The sequence below is a fragment of the Tarenaya hassleriana genome, unplaced genomic scaffold, assembly GCF_000463585.1.
Source record: "Tarenaya hassleriana unplaced genomic scaffold, ASM46358v1 Cleome21, whole genome shotgun sequence".
Taxonomy (NCBI): Eukaryota; Viridiplantae; Streptophyta; class Magnoliopsida; order Brassicales; family Cleomaceae; genus Tarenaya; species Tarenaya hassleriana.
In genome coordinates, this window is record NW_010965451.1 from 2,214,345 (window position 1) to 2,227,934 (window position 13,590).

Consider the following 13,590-nt stretch of genomic DNA (forward strand, 5'->3'; position numbering starts at 1 on the left):
GGAATGTTTATGTTTTTTTTTCTCCAGGGTTATCGGTTGTGGAAGGAGGGAGAAGGGGATGGGGTATTTAAAGGGCGATAAATTAATTTGTTTAAATAGAATGAGTAAAATGAATAATATTTGGATTTTTCAAGTGTTAACAAAAGGAAAATTACCTAAAACCACAACTTTAGGAAAAAAAGCTAGTTATTCTTATTTTATTATTTTTAAGAAAAGGTCGGACCAATAATGAAGGTTTCTTTATTTTGCTTTGATTGCTTTTTATTTTTTTTGCGGAATCCAAAATTTCTATCCGACATTTCGTAATGTTTTTTTTTGTATGCTAACCAATTTTTGTTGACATAAATAACGGTTTAAAAATCCTTATCCATATATAGATCATATTTTTTTTTTGCAGAGGTTGTATGATGGGGATGAAGGGCGAGGGATATCATATTATTGTTACAAAGAGTAGGAATTAAGAAAACCAACAATCATTTACACATAGAGCATTTACTAAGAAACATTTATATATATATATATATATGGAACTTTTATATGGTTTCTGAAAAAATGTTTGTTTATATTGTCAGAAGTTTGGGTAGCTGATATGTATAAGAATTGTGTGATGAGATTCGGATGCAACATTAATTGTTGAAGGTACAATTACAAGAGTGTCCCTTCGGTGATTATGTCCTCCTGGCTTTTCATCATATATATATAATATATATATATAAAGTCATGCCCTAAAAGTTGATTAACAAAATGAGACCGTTGCCGTGGCCACTAAGGCGACCGAAAACACTTTCGTTTTCTTTTTCTTATCTTGATGTTTTATATGATTGAATAACATATAATACCTTGCATTTTCGTTTAATTGAAAATTCGAAATAGATTCAAATGAAAATTTATCGTATGATTTTCTTGGGATTCAAATTCATACCATCAAACAATAACGAATAAAAATATTTTTACTCTGCTACCACGTGGTACATAATTAATATATATATATATATATGTATGTATGTATTCAGAATAATTTTGTCGTTTAAAAACGATAATAAATAAACCAATGTGCATATACAAAAAAAAAACTTTAAAAAATTACAAACCAAGCCAAACAATAATATAACCGGAAAATTTCATTTAAAAATCTAAACATTTAGCTATGTATTATATCACTGTAGACTATTTGTTTGTATCTTGGAAGATTGAACTCACACCTCACACGTACTAATAAGCGAGATGCAATCATTATATTTTGGTGTCATAAATTATGAAACAAGAAAAGACACGTGGCATCTCTGCCGTGGAGGTCCAATCACAATCTCTTTGTCGAAAGCTTAGCTGTTATATTTTACCGTTACAAAATCTAATCCCATTAAGGTTTATTAGATTTATTACATTTATTTTGGCGTTCAATTCAATATTAAATTTATTTGAAGGAGATCCACTGCTTGAGTGGCAAACGACGAGACGTGCACACAGTCGCGGCCGAGGAGTACGTGAAAACGACGTGCAGTTTCCAACTAAAAAAAAATAAAACTTATTATCGTTGAAAACGACACTCCTTTTCGATTTCCTTCGCAAAATTCTCAAATTCAACAAAATTTTAAAAGAAAAATCGCAAAGATATTTCGGAGGAAATTCGATATTAGAACTCAGAAAATATTTTGTATTTGAAGTTTAAGAATTTTTTGTCCCAAATTAATTTTAAATAGACAACATAAATAATGATAGATTCATAATCTTTCAGATATTTGAAACAAATATAAAAATAGCACAAAAAAATAAGACAGTCCAAATTATATTATTTTAGAGAGATGTTTCTCTCTGTTTTTTTGGCACTACAGAAATATTTGTCCATAATAATACAAAATTCTATCAATTAGATATTATATATACCAAACATTCATTATTTTGGTTAAAAGAATTTTTCTATTATTTGAAAGGCGAGTTCTTTTTTTTTTCTCCTTTTATTTGGTAGGCCTCCTTCCTTGGACTGACTTTTATTGGGTGTGAAGATCCAATTGTTTATGTGGCCTACGATTTTAAAGGAAATTAATAATGGAGTTTTTTTTATTTTTCTTATAATATATTTTCCGTGTTCTTGTTAGGTGTTATAGATAAGCTCTTTAATCCACTATACTATGTTCCTCAATTATAGGATCTAGTGGGATATTATGATATATTTGTTGTCTTGTCTTATGTTATAATATCCAATTAAAATTTCAATAAATCTAAATCACTATAATCGATACATGCGCTCTTTTTATAGTACAAATCGATATACAAAACTCGTTGATAGACGCAATGTTTTCGGTGGGAAACAAACTTAAATGCGAAGTAATGTTATTCCAAAATCATATTTATTAGAAGTGTGGAATTTAAAAACTTTGATGGAAGGAAAGAAAGCGACTAAAGATGGTCCAACGGCGATATCTATTAGGACATTAATTCACACACATCACAACAACATATATATATATATATATATATATATATATATGTATGTATGTATGGCAATATAAGGCAAACATCCAATTTAATATTGCAAATTTATTCATTTCAATTTGCCTTGAATGATTTAATGTATGTGTGCATGTATATATATATATATATTATAAGTAGATAATTTATTTTATGTATTTTTATTTTAATATTATATATAACAATTCTCATATAAATGCTTCAATTCCTTAAAAACTTCCTTTTTTTACACGTTCAAACGGAAATCGTCACCGGCGATTGATATCGCTCACCGAGAATTAGAATCAGCGCTACGTCATCGTTATAGACTCATATATACCATAAAAATTGTGAGGATAACAAAATTGACACGTCATAAAAATACTACCAAAAACATATATATACACATATACATGTTTATATAATATATATGTATATACTTAAACACATGTATACATATATAATATTTATACCAATATATACACTTATACACATGCAAAGTTATACATATACCCATACACACATATATGTGCAGGCTTATACACATATATAGGTATATAAACTATACGCATAGATATGTATATGTATATATATATATGCAGATGCATATGTATATGTATGTGTATATAAGTTCTTTTTATGTGAATATTGTATATGTGTATAAGGAGTATTTTTGTGTACGTATGTATATTTATTTGTTTGTGTGTAAATATGCGAATATTTTTGTGTATGTATAGGTTAGGTATAAATATATATGTATATAATTATGTAAATTATATATAAGTGTGTGTTTTGTGCATTTTTTACTGACGTGATAATTTTTTATAATATGACGCTAATATTGTCGTCACAAAAACATCATTAGATTTACATTGTTAATGATCGTCTAAATAAATTAAAAAAATTTCTTAAGATTTTTTTAGTTAATGTATTTTGTATCACTTTTTTTTTGGTAATCGGATATTATAAGCCGATATCCAAAACTAATCTCGAAATTTGGAACAAACAATTTAATTAGAATATGCGTTCCCCTCCACAACTTGAAATTCGAACTCGGGATGGACAGAAGTTTTGCGTTCTCATTTCACCGGTTAAATTATCAAGTTGAGTTTTTGTATAATTTTTTAACGAATTATATATTTTATACAAGATTTTACGTTTTTTAGATATTATTTCTGTTTTGTTTTTGTTTTTAGTATTCACGTAAAAACAAACCACATAAATTACTATGGTAATCGTCCAAAAACCTATCGTTCCTTCACGAGAGGCCTATGGACTGTCAGACAGGACCTATTTCGGCACGTGTTAAATTAATTTCAACACGTGATGAACTAATGAGAGTACCACACAATTTGCCTTATCAACATATCGGCATCGTTTCTCTTCCACCAAACCAAATCTCGAATCTTACTATAACCGAACCAAAACCTTCTTCTTCTCCTTCATGTCTTGAGCTTCACAAGCAAAGCATTGAGAGAGCAGAAGGGGACATTAGCTTTCTTGCATGGTAAGTTATCTTTTATATGCCAAAGAAAAACCTAGATTTTATATACGTTCACAGAACATTAGTTCACCAAATATTCTATAAAAAGGACTAGAAATGATTCAAACATAGATTCGTAGAAATTTAGAAACGGTAGGGCTGTCCTAAACAAGAATGGATGTTTTCGAACAGGAGAGGACAAAATGGGAGGGTAAGGCAGTGGCAGAGATAAAAGGGGCGAGAGCAGAGCAAGTGTGGCCACTCCTCGAAGATTTTTGCGGACTGAACAAGTGGTGTTTCCGACGCTGAAGACGTGCGTCCACTCCGAAGGCATCTTAGGACAGCCTGGCTGCGTCCGTCACTGCGCCGGCTTCATCACTCCGCTCGACAAAGACAGGACCGGACAGAACTGGACCAAGCAGAAGCTTCTTCGGATAGACCACGACCAGATGGCTCTGACCTACTCCATCATCGATGGGAACGTCGGGTTCAACGGCTATGTCTCGACCATGAAGGTGGTCCGGATGGGCGAAGGGTGTGGGATCGAGTGGAAGTATGAGGTCGAACCGCCTGCGGGATGGAGGCTCAAGGATTTGGATTCATTCGTTACGACCGGTCTGCAGGTGATGGCTCAGAGAATGGGGGAGTTTCTCCAAGCTTCATCACCATGCATGAATGAATGAACCCTAGTTTTTTTTTTTCTAGATGAAGATGATGTGAAATATCTTAATGTAATGGGGAATCATATTTTATATATTTGATTATGGTTTAGTTTTCAGGGTCGGTCCGTTACAACATAAGATACAATCCTAACATAATAATGATACATGACCATAAACCCTAATCTCATGTGGTAGCCAGCCTTCCTTGTGGTTTTTCTTTTGTAGGGTTTGAGGTCAAAACTACAAAAACCCTTTTGAATTACAAACTCGGATCCTGAAGTCAAACACCTCTTCCTTGCATTCAGATTTCAGATTCATCACTCAGAGCCAGGTTATTACACCTGTGGAAGTGGAACCCTAGCTTCTTCTCCATGGTTCTCCTGCGCAGGAAAGTCTTTTTCATGGGCTGTCTTCCATCTCATCAGGAACATGCAACTTCTCCATTGCAGCCTGTTCAGATACAATGATCAGATCAACAGTAGCAAAATCGATCTCACACAATTCTTGGTTCATGGTGATATATATATGAACAATATAGAGTCTCACACCTTTATGGCTGCAACATCTGCAGCAGGAGGTTTCATATCCAGAGCAAGACCGAAGTGAAGCATGGCCTTATCGTGCATGTTTCGACGTTTATAGATCCTACCCATCAATGCATACACACTGCTTTCGCACGGTGCATACCCTTTGAGCTCCTCTAGAACCTCTATAGCTTCATCGTATCTTTCCAAACTGACCAGAATGTTAGCTTTCTGGTACATTGGTAGAGGGTTTTTCTTGTCTGCTTGAATAGCTCTCTCCATTGTCTCAATGGCTTCCTCGCTTCTCTGATAGACCAAAATGTTAAAGAAAGACAAGAATCAGAGGTTTTACATAATTTCGGTTTCTTGTAGGCTGAAAATGAATCAAAGTAAGAGGACTTAACACTTAAGGCATGTAAAGCTGTCCCCAGATAAGACATTATAACAGAAGAACTTGAATTTATCAGGAAAGCCATTCTGAAGTGATGCTCTGATAACTCGAACTTCTCTTGCCGTAGGTAGGTCATTCCAAGCCCATACCAAGCGTTATAGTGCCTTGTATCTACGTGAAGGGCGTTTTGGTAACATCTCATTCCGTTCTCATAATCCTCGAGAGTCGAAAGTCTACCACAAAGAGTCAAGAGACAGAAGATTAAGACCAAACAGATGAGATTCATTCGCATATAAAAATCGAAACTGAACTGAAATGGATAGCAGAGATTCCATACTCGTGGCCACATAAGGTGTGCGCATATGCAAATTTTGGATTCAGTTGCACAGCTCGTTGGAAATTCTTCAGTGAAGTTTCATGGTCCTTTCGCAAACTATAACAGTTTCCCATAGCAATCCTAAACATATTTTGGTCAGTTAATATATTAGATTACTACCGACAAGATGCAAGAAATAAGAGAAAAAAGGTACCAAGATTGGGGAGCTAAGCGATCAGTTGACATTAGTTCCTGAGCCAGGTAACATAGCTTCATATCTTCCTTCAAATGCTGCGAGAAATGAGTACGTACTGGTTCAATATGCCATCGCATGGAATTAATGCAACAACAACAACAACATCCTAAGCCGAAAGTAATGCATCATCGCAATTGAGTTCTGTCGGAGGAGAATGAGTACTTTTTCAGAAACCAGAAAAGAAAACGAGCTCACATAGAGGACAGTAGAGTATATGTCCATTCCTTCTAAGCTATAAGGAGATGCCTGGCGGGCAAGATGGAAAGCCCTTTCAGCTTCCAAATAGTCTATTAACTCAAAGTACGCTTTTCCGACCTGCATTCAAAGAGCAGTTAGTGTTTAAAACCCAGTAGAGTGTTAAACTTTGGTAGTCAGACTATGACTTTCATTCAAGTTAATTGTTCAAAAAATCCATACACATGCACCAAACCGTAATGAGATGGTTCCCAGACAGGTAATATAAAGGCAAAAACGTCAACAGCCGTAAGACATAAGAGATCCACATATTACCTGGGAAAGAACCCAACCTGTATTGTAATGCTTATGTGGTAGCTTGGTATACATATCCAGAGCCTCCTGAAAGCACCCAGAATAAAAAAGATAAATGACATAATGCCTTAAAACGTATAATCTGACCATCCATTATTCAAGAGTAAGAGATTGCGTTTACCTGACATCTATACAGGCATGACAATCTATACCCTTCCCCGAGGATCCTTAGGAGGCTTAATATTTCAGAAGCACCACTTGTGATTCTTTGGATGTTCAATGTTGTGCTACCAACAGATGCTGCTGCTTCTTCTTGTTCATGGAATTTGGCATCATTGGAAGTAACTGAACCAGTTGTTGAGGCAGTGTTGGGCCGTGAATCGTCAAAAGGTTCATTTCGAACCCCTAAATCAATCAAAACAGAAGACGGTTAGTGTATTACACCAACGCTGGCAATCAAAATGAGACTAAGATTAGATGTTAATCATAATGCTCATCCAGGACTTAAACAAAACAAGCAATATATTGCATGGAGTAGAACCACCTTCATCTATATTTTCATTTGCCCAAGACTGTCCCTTGCGAACTGTCACAGACCGAAGTGCCAAATAACTCAATTTAGAAGCTCCCAGATATTTTGAAGAGGTGTTTCCATTTCCACTAACTGCTGAAACATTGGAGTTACTGTTTGCCCCCGAATCTGCAGACAGTCTTGTACTCCTTCGTGGACCAGAATCCGAGAACAGCCTACCCGAAATCTACAAAAATAAGACACATGCTCTTCAATGTGAAAAAGCCAGTCCAACTGAATATCAGAACCAATGCAATGATAGGAACGCTACAGTAAAAAAGGTAAGCAACAAGCCACCAATAATCTGTTATACCCAGATACACGCACACTAACCTTCCTTAGCTTTCCTTCATCCACAAACTTCCTTCGGGGAGCTTGAATAGTAGAGTTTACCGTGGATTTCGGAGAACTTTCAGATGTAAGAGAGATTGGATTTGGCCCAGCCGGCTGCACATTCCGGAAAAGTGGCGGTGGAGCTATACCAGATAGCTACAGGTTTAACAGTTTGGGGAATTAGAGAACAAGATAAACCAAATAAATCCCTCCGTGCGAATACAACTGAGCTATAATTTCAGAGTGAATGTTTCAAGCATTTCCGTCAAAGTAACAAAATAAATAGTGTTTTAAGATATGAAATTTGCTTGACCAAATAAAAGGTTTGGTTATGCCATGGCCCATACAGACAATGCAAGAGACTAGAACATGGTGCTTAAAAGTGTTAACAAGATTAACATACCCATCATTCATACCGAAAGCATACATTATAAAAGCATAAAGAATGATATCCAAGATCTGAAAGTGGCTGAGAAATTAAACATCAGATGAAGTGAACGCTGACATGCAAGAGATTATTCAGAATTACTTGAAGAAAATGCTGCTAACATATAACCATCAATCAGGGTTTTTGCGTTACATTACCTGTGAAGCCACCGGCGAAGGAGTATTATACAATGCCATATTCGATGCACCACCATTAAGGCCATGGGCATGGTAATTTCCAGAGATATCTTTAAGGCTATTGCCTTGGGTGAGTTTTGATTGCCTTGGACTAGGATCTTCAGAACTAAAGTTTTTATTAGGCACCACGAAATCACATTCCTCATTGGCTGCATTTATGCTGTGGGAAGTTGACAATTGTTGCATGTACTGCTTTTGAATTGAGAGAGCAGCTGCTTCATCAAAAACTGCAGTTGCTTCCTCAGCAGCTCCTGAAGAACATAAAAAAAAAAAAGAATGACGGCTCGAAACTGTGAGGAAACTCATCATCGCTTTAATCCCAAGTTTATTTGGGATCAGCTGCATGAATTCTTCGTTTCTTCACTCATAACTCATTGCGGTTGAGTTAAATCTTCCAGGATTTGCAACAACTTCAAGTCACGGCTAACGACTCGTTCCCACTGTGAGGAAAATATCACAAAAAAACACACAATAAAAGATAAAAAGAAGGATCCCACTCACCTAGTGCACATAATTCCTCGTATGCACCCCAGAGTAGCGGATCTATAGTCAAGGCTTGCCTAAATTGCTGAACAGCATTCTTCTTCCGGTCAGTTAACCTGAAAAGTTACCATTGAAGATGAGAAACCATCTAAGCAGACACATGAAATCATCCAAAAGCAAGAAACCTAAGTATAATAGGAAAATTTAAAAAGAAAAGGGAAGGGGACAAACTTGTAAACAAGTCCAAGAAGGTAATGCCCAGCAGCACCATTTGGGATCTGCAAAACAGTCACAGACACAAGGAAATGGATAGATCTCCTTAAGTGAAACAAATGAAAGCAACAAGACAAAATACTGTCTGGCATTATCCAAGTGATGCCTGAACAAAAAAAAGAATTCACTTCACAGATCATTAAATACCTCCGCACCAGGTTCATTAGGAGGGCAAAGTGCAGATGCAGCTTCATTAGGAAGATCCATATGGAAGCATGACAAAGCAAACAAGTAGCGGGACTGAGCCATTTGTGTTCCTTCAGATAATCGCAACACCGAAATAACAAAGATGAGCAAACGATAACGAAAAAAAAACTCAAATGCTAAGCAGAAAACAGCCACTACAATACATGAAGCAATGCTACAAACACACCCTTTAAAAGATGATACGCGCTGTAAGCTTGGCCGCTCTGCAAGTAGACGGCAGCTAATAGCTGCAAATTTATCTGTAAGAGGGAAAAGCCTGTTAAGAAATATGCAGTGAACATAAACAGGAAGACCCCACAGCAAATCTTATACGGACGAAGTCTTTTCTCAGCATCGATTTCCAAATTTCAAAGCAGTTTAAAGCCAACCTTGCAGAAAATTTGAGGCACGCCCAAAAAGTTCTTTCGACAGTTCGACATCAATGGGGACAAAAGTTCGATATTTCCAGAAATTATCACCGAAACAGCCCTCTGAACAAGTTGTGTCGGACAATACCCGAAACCAAAACCAGACCAGATCAGTACTGAACAATAATACAGGGGAAGATCTCGAAGAAAGAGTGAAAATTTCTGGAATTCATTCCTTATTTCGAGCTAAAGAACAACCGAAAGATTCAGAAGCAAAAGTACAAGAGCTGAAAAACCCGACATCGATATCGGTACACGCAACGAGGATTTTCATTCCTTCAGTCGAAAAAGAGATAAAAATCGAAACCGACCTAAGGAATCAGAATCTCCACATCAACAACAGAAGTTCTTCGATTTCAGGAATTAGACGAAAGAGTGAAAGAGCAGGTACCTCGGAGGGGAACTCGGCCAAGAGACGCTCGCACATGAAAATGGCATTCTTGTACATGAATAGACGAAGACTGTTCTGTACACAGTCTACGAGTATAGTTTCCATGGCGATCTTCCTCTCTTCCTTCCCGATTGTAGAGAGAGAGAGAGAGAGAGAGAGGGTTTTCTCCCCTTCTGCCGGATTTTACCCTTTTGTTTTATTTTTTTTTTAACACTCGGGAAGTTCAAATTCGGGGAGGCACGTGAGGGGTCCTCTGTTTTCATTCTAATCGGCACGTGACAACCCCTTTCACGTAGTCTTTGCACGTAGATAAGTTAAACAAATAAATAACCTGCCGTATATATAATCATTCCATGGTGTATGACTATTATTAATATGGATCCATTTGAACAACGACCTAACAACCTATCAGAAACGTATTAATGTTCGCGAATTAAATTGGATCCGTCCATGAATACAATAGTGTTACCAAATTGTAATAATTATATATATATAAGTTAAAACCGTTTAACCACGAAATGCATGATTAGCATTTTTATAATCTAAAATCAGGAAAATTACAAAAAAAACATGATTATGAATTAAAAATAATGAACTTTATTATCCATTCGCCCGTAATTCCGAAACAAACCCAAAAATAGTAAACCATGGTATAGGATTTACTGAACATTCACTTTCAGATTCCATGTCAAATTGTATAAAAAAAAAAAGACAAAAAAAATACAGTCCCTGTTACAAATGAAAAATCTAAACCAAACAGAAACTCAATGCATAATGCATAACAGAACCATCAATACAGAGATTATTGAACATTCACATTTCAGATTCAGTCAAGAACCGGGAGAAGACAAAGGTGCTGTGTTCTTGCCTTATGGCAAAGAATCAAGAAGAAGAAGAAGAAGAAGCATAGCTAAAACCAGGAAGCTTGGAAAGCTTCTTCTCCTTCATGGCATTCCTCACTCTCTCAACCTCATCCCACATTCCTCTCTTCGCATACACATTCGCCAAGACCACGTAAACTCCATCGTTCCACGGCTCGAGCTCGACCAAATGTTGAGCCACCCACTCTCCTGTCTCTATGTCCCCAAATTTCTCGCACGCACCCATCAGACAACCCCACACCACCACGTTAGGGTCCATCGGCATCCCCTCCACCATCTCTCTGGCTTCCTTCAACCTCCCTGCCCTGCCCAGAAGATCCACCATGCATCCATAGTGGGGTAATCCCGGTTCTCGACCGAACTCCTCCTTCATCATTCTGAAATACGTTTTCCCTTCTTCCACAAGTCCGCCATGGACACAGGCCGTGAGGATTGCGATGAACGTGACGTGGTTCGGTCGGATTCCGGATTCTCTCATCTGGTTGAACCGTTCAAAGGCTTCTTCCGTTCTCCCGTGAGTGGCGTAACCCATGATCATGGAGGTCCAGGTCCGGACGTTTCGTACGGGCATTTTGGCGAACACCTTCTCCGCTAAATCCATGCGGCCGCATTTTCCGTACATGTCGACGAGCGAATTCATCATCATAATGTCGGATTTGTCTTGGGTTCTTGCTTGGAGGACGTATTTGTGCAACTGAAAGGCCAAGTTGAAGTTCCCTAAGGCTCCACATGCCGATGTCACACACACCATGGTGAAATCGTCTGGTTCGAAACCCTCCCTTCTCATCTCCATAAACATGTCCATGGCTTCTCCGGCTCGCCCAGCTTGGCTAAACCCCGCAATGATGGCGTTCCAAGAACCAAGCTTCCTCTGAGGATTTTCATCGAACAGTTTCCGTGCATTCTCGAATTCTCCCGCCCTACAGTACAACGTGATGAACCCACTCTCGCAGAACTCATTTCGGACAAGCCCAAGCCTCGTGGCGACGCAATGGAGCTGCTTTCCCATCTGGGTGTCGTAAAACTGAACTGCAGCTTTGAGTACGATAGGAAGGGTAAAACGATCGGGCAAGATGCCGGATCTCGCCATGTCGAAGTAGACCGAAAGAGCATCGAGAGGAGAAACCTGACGAGTGTAGGCTCGAATGATGTTGTTCCAATGGAAAGGGAGAGAGCAGAGCTCCAGAATGCGAGAACAGAGGAGATGGGCATGAACCTGGCGAACATGAGAGAGGGTCGTGCAGTTAGATAGAAGAGTTGCGATGGCCTTGGTTCGTTCGGGAGGAGATTGTGATGTAGTAGATGAAGGTGGGTAAGATACAAGAGAGACGTCATAGGCGGTCACGGAGAAGAAATGACAGAGACGGTGGAAGGACGACGGTGATGGGATCTGGCGTATTGGTACCATGAAGCCCACGGGCTAGAGGGAAGACGAAAGAATATCAAATGTACACTCACTCCCACAATACACTAACAAAATAGGTAGCCCATTAATTATTTAATTTTATATAAATTGTACCAAATTATAACCGAATTTTAATCGGTTCAATTCGATTTGGTTTTAATATCGGTTCAAATACTAAACAAAAAAGCTAATTTTTGGTATGATTTTTATCGATTGGATCGATATTTATCAGGTTTACGGTTTAATTAATTTTAGAAAACTAGATAAAATTAGAATCAAATATTATTGCGCTCAATTACGATTCCCGAGTCCCCTTCCACGACTTTCTAATATCGCATAATCAGGCCCATATTATCAATGATGGGCCTATTGGGCTTAGTGTTTTTTTTTTTTGTGACCTGAAACATGAAACTTACCGGTTAATGATTATTAACCGAGAGAGGACAGATAACAAAGTTTAACGGAAATCTGGCAAAACCTAGACGGTAAATCCCAAAAAATTACAACCGTAAAAACCAAAGAGAGAGGTGCCCAATAAACTCTCGGAGAATTTTATAAACCAAATTAAGGGTTACAGAGTTTAACATAAAACCCGCTTCCAACCAACAAGAAGGCAAGAAAGCAAACATAACTGCAAGGAACATAAACCTTTCTTAAACTTAAACCCTCCTGCAAATTCGACAGCCCAACCCAAAATGGTCAGAATAATCTATCGGAAATCCATACCCAGATAGAATTTGTAATATCTATGGCTTGAGCAGAGTAGATTTAACGGCCGCTGCCACGCTCGAACCCGATCCTGCTCCGGCTCGACCCACCACCATAGTCATCCCTCGAGGACCCGCCACTTGCCCTCATCGTTCCTCCAGACCCGACTTTCTCCATCGCTTTCTTACCTTTCTTCACTTCTGTCAAGAACTGGTCCAGACCAAAGGGATCTGCTTCCTCGGCTTCCTTCTCAAACTCCACCGGTCTCTCTCTCTTGCCCGATTTCTCTGATGTTCCGGTGAATCCTTTGTCCGGTTTGAACCTGTCCGTCTTCATGAGCTTCTCTAGCTGTTCGTCGGCGTTTCCGTACATCTCTTCGTCCATATCTTTCTTTGGCTTGTAAAGGGTCGAAAGAGTTGGCTGTGCTGTGAACAAGCCCTTGTCGTATACGTTGTACTGGTCGTCGGTTGCAAAACCAGAGTCCATTCCTTTGTCTTGGTTAAACAGACGTTGGTCATACATAACTTCACCGCCCCTCGTCCCGGTAGATGCCATTCCGAGAGCGACTTTCTCGCTGATATCACGGTCTCTGTCCCTCGTGATCTTGCTCTTCTTACCCATAGCCGCATCCTTCGCCTCCAACCTTCTCTCCCTCTCTCTCTCCCTCCGGCGTTCTTCACGGATCTTCTCCCTCTGAAGACGCTCTTCCCTTTCCTCTCTATTCTCCTTGGGGAAGTC

General features: G+C 38.3%; 3 protein-coding genes and 1 long non-coding RNA gene across 5 annotated transcripts in view; 1 reads left to right on the forward strand and 3 right to left on the reverse strand.

Annotated features, from left to right (window-relative positions):
* Positions 1-3,832: 3,832 nt before the first annotated feature.
* LOC104814566 lies at positions 3,833-4,702 on the forward strand. Its single transcript, XR_771926.1, has 2 exons — positions 3,833-3,955; positions 4,124-4,702. It is a non-coding gene; the product is annotated as an uncharacterized LOC104814566 (long non-coding RNA).
* On the reverse strand, positions 4,658-10,042 carry LOC104814565 (cell division cycle protein 27 homolog B-like). 2 transcript variants are annotated; one of them, XM_010542674.1, is made up of 17 exons: positions 9,859-10,042; positions 9,429-9,530; positions 9,227-9,299; positions 9,001-9,110; positions 8,812-8,858; positions 8,599-8,696; positions 8,059-8,348; positions 7,474-7,629; positions 7,114-7,327; positions 6,751-6,974; positions 6,591-6,656; positions 6,276-6,395; positions 6,039-6,115; positions 5,846-5,965; positions 5,522-5,741; positions 5,142-5,423; positions 4,658-5,043 (listed from the first exon to the last, which is right to left on the reverse strand). In XM_010542674.1, exons 1-17 carry the CDS (start codon positions 9,961-9,963, stop codon positions 4,993-4,995), a joined length of 2,355 nt encoding a protein of 784 aa, XP_010540976.1. In that variant the 5' UTR covers positions 9,964-10,042; the 3' UTR covers positions 4,658-4,992. The 2 variants fall into 2 exon arrangements, with proteins under 2 accessions (XP_010540976.1, XP_010540977.1); XM_010542675.1 differs by lacking the exon at positions 9,429-9,530.
* A 454-nt stretch (positions 10,043-10,496) lies between these two features.
* LOC104814567 (pentatricopeptide repeat-containing protein At1g77170) lies at positions 10,497-12,181 on the reverse strand. The gene has a single exon (XM_010542677.1). It carries the CDS (start codon positions 12,145-12,147, stop codon positions 10,741-10,743), a length of 1,407 nt encoding a protein of 468 aa, XP_010540979.1. The 5' UTR covers positions 12,148-12,181; the 3' UTR covers positions 10,497-10,740.
* A 487-nt stretch (positions 12,182-12,668) lies between these two features.
* LOC104814568 (SNW/SKI-interacting protein-like) overlaps positions 12,669-13,590 on the reverse strand; it is a 3,200-nt gene continuing 2,278 nt past the window's right edge. Inside the window, 1 exon segment of the mRNA XM_019202627.1 lies at positions 12,669-13,590. Coding sequence (XP_019058172.1) covers positions 12,913-13,590 — 678 coding nt within the window. The 3' untranslated portion in view covers positions 12,669-12,912.

What these genes read in the sequence shown, in the direction of transcription:
- LOC104814565 (XM_010542674.1), bottom strand. Translation starts at nt 9,963, where the DNA reads ATGGAAACTATACTCGTAGACTGTGTACAGAACAGTCTTCGTCTATTC. An exon ending in CTTCGCCGGTGGCTTCACAG is followed by an intron (nt 7,630 to 8,058) that starts GTAATGTAACGC and finishes TTAAACCTGTAG; the next exon opens with CTATCTGGTATAGCTCCACC. An exon ending in CACACCTTATGTGGCCACGA is followed by an intron (nt 5,742 to 5,845) that starts GTATGGAATCTC and finishes TCTTTGTGGTAG; the next exon opens with ACTTTCGACTCTCGAGGATT.
- LOC104814567 (XM_010542677.1), bottom strand. Translation starts at nt 12,147, where the DNA reads ATGGTACCAATACGCCAGATCCCATCACCGTCGTCCTTCCACCGTCTC.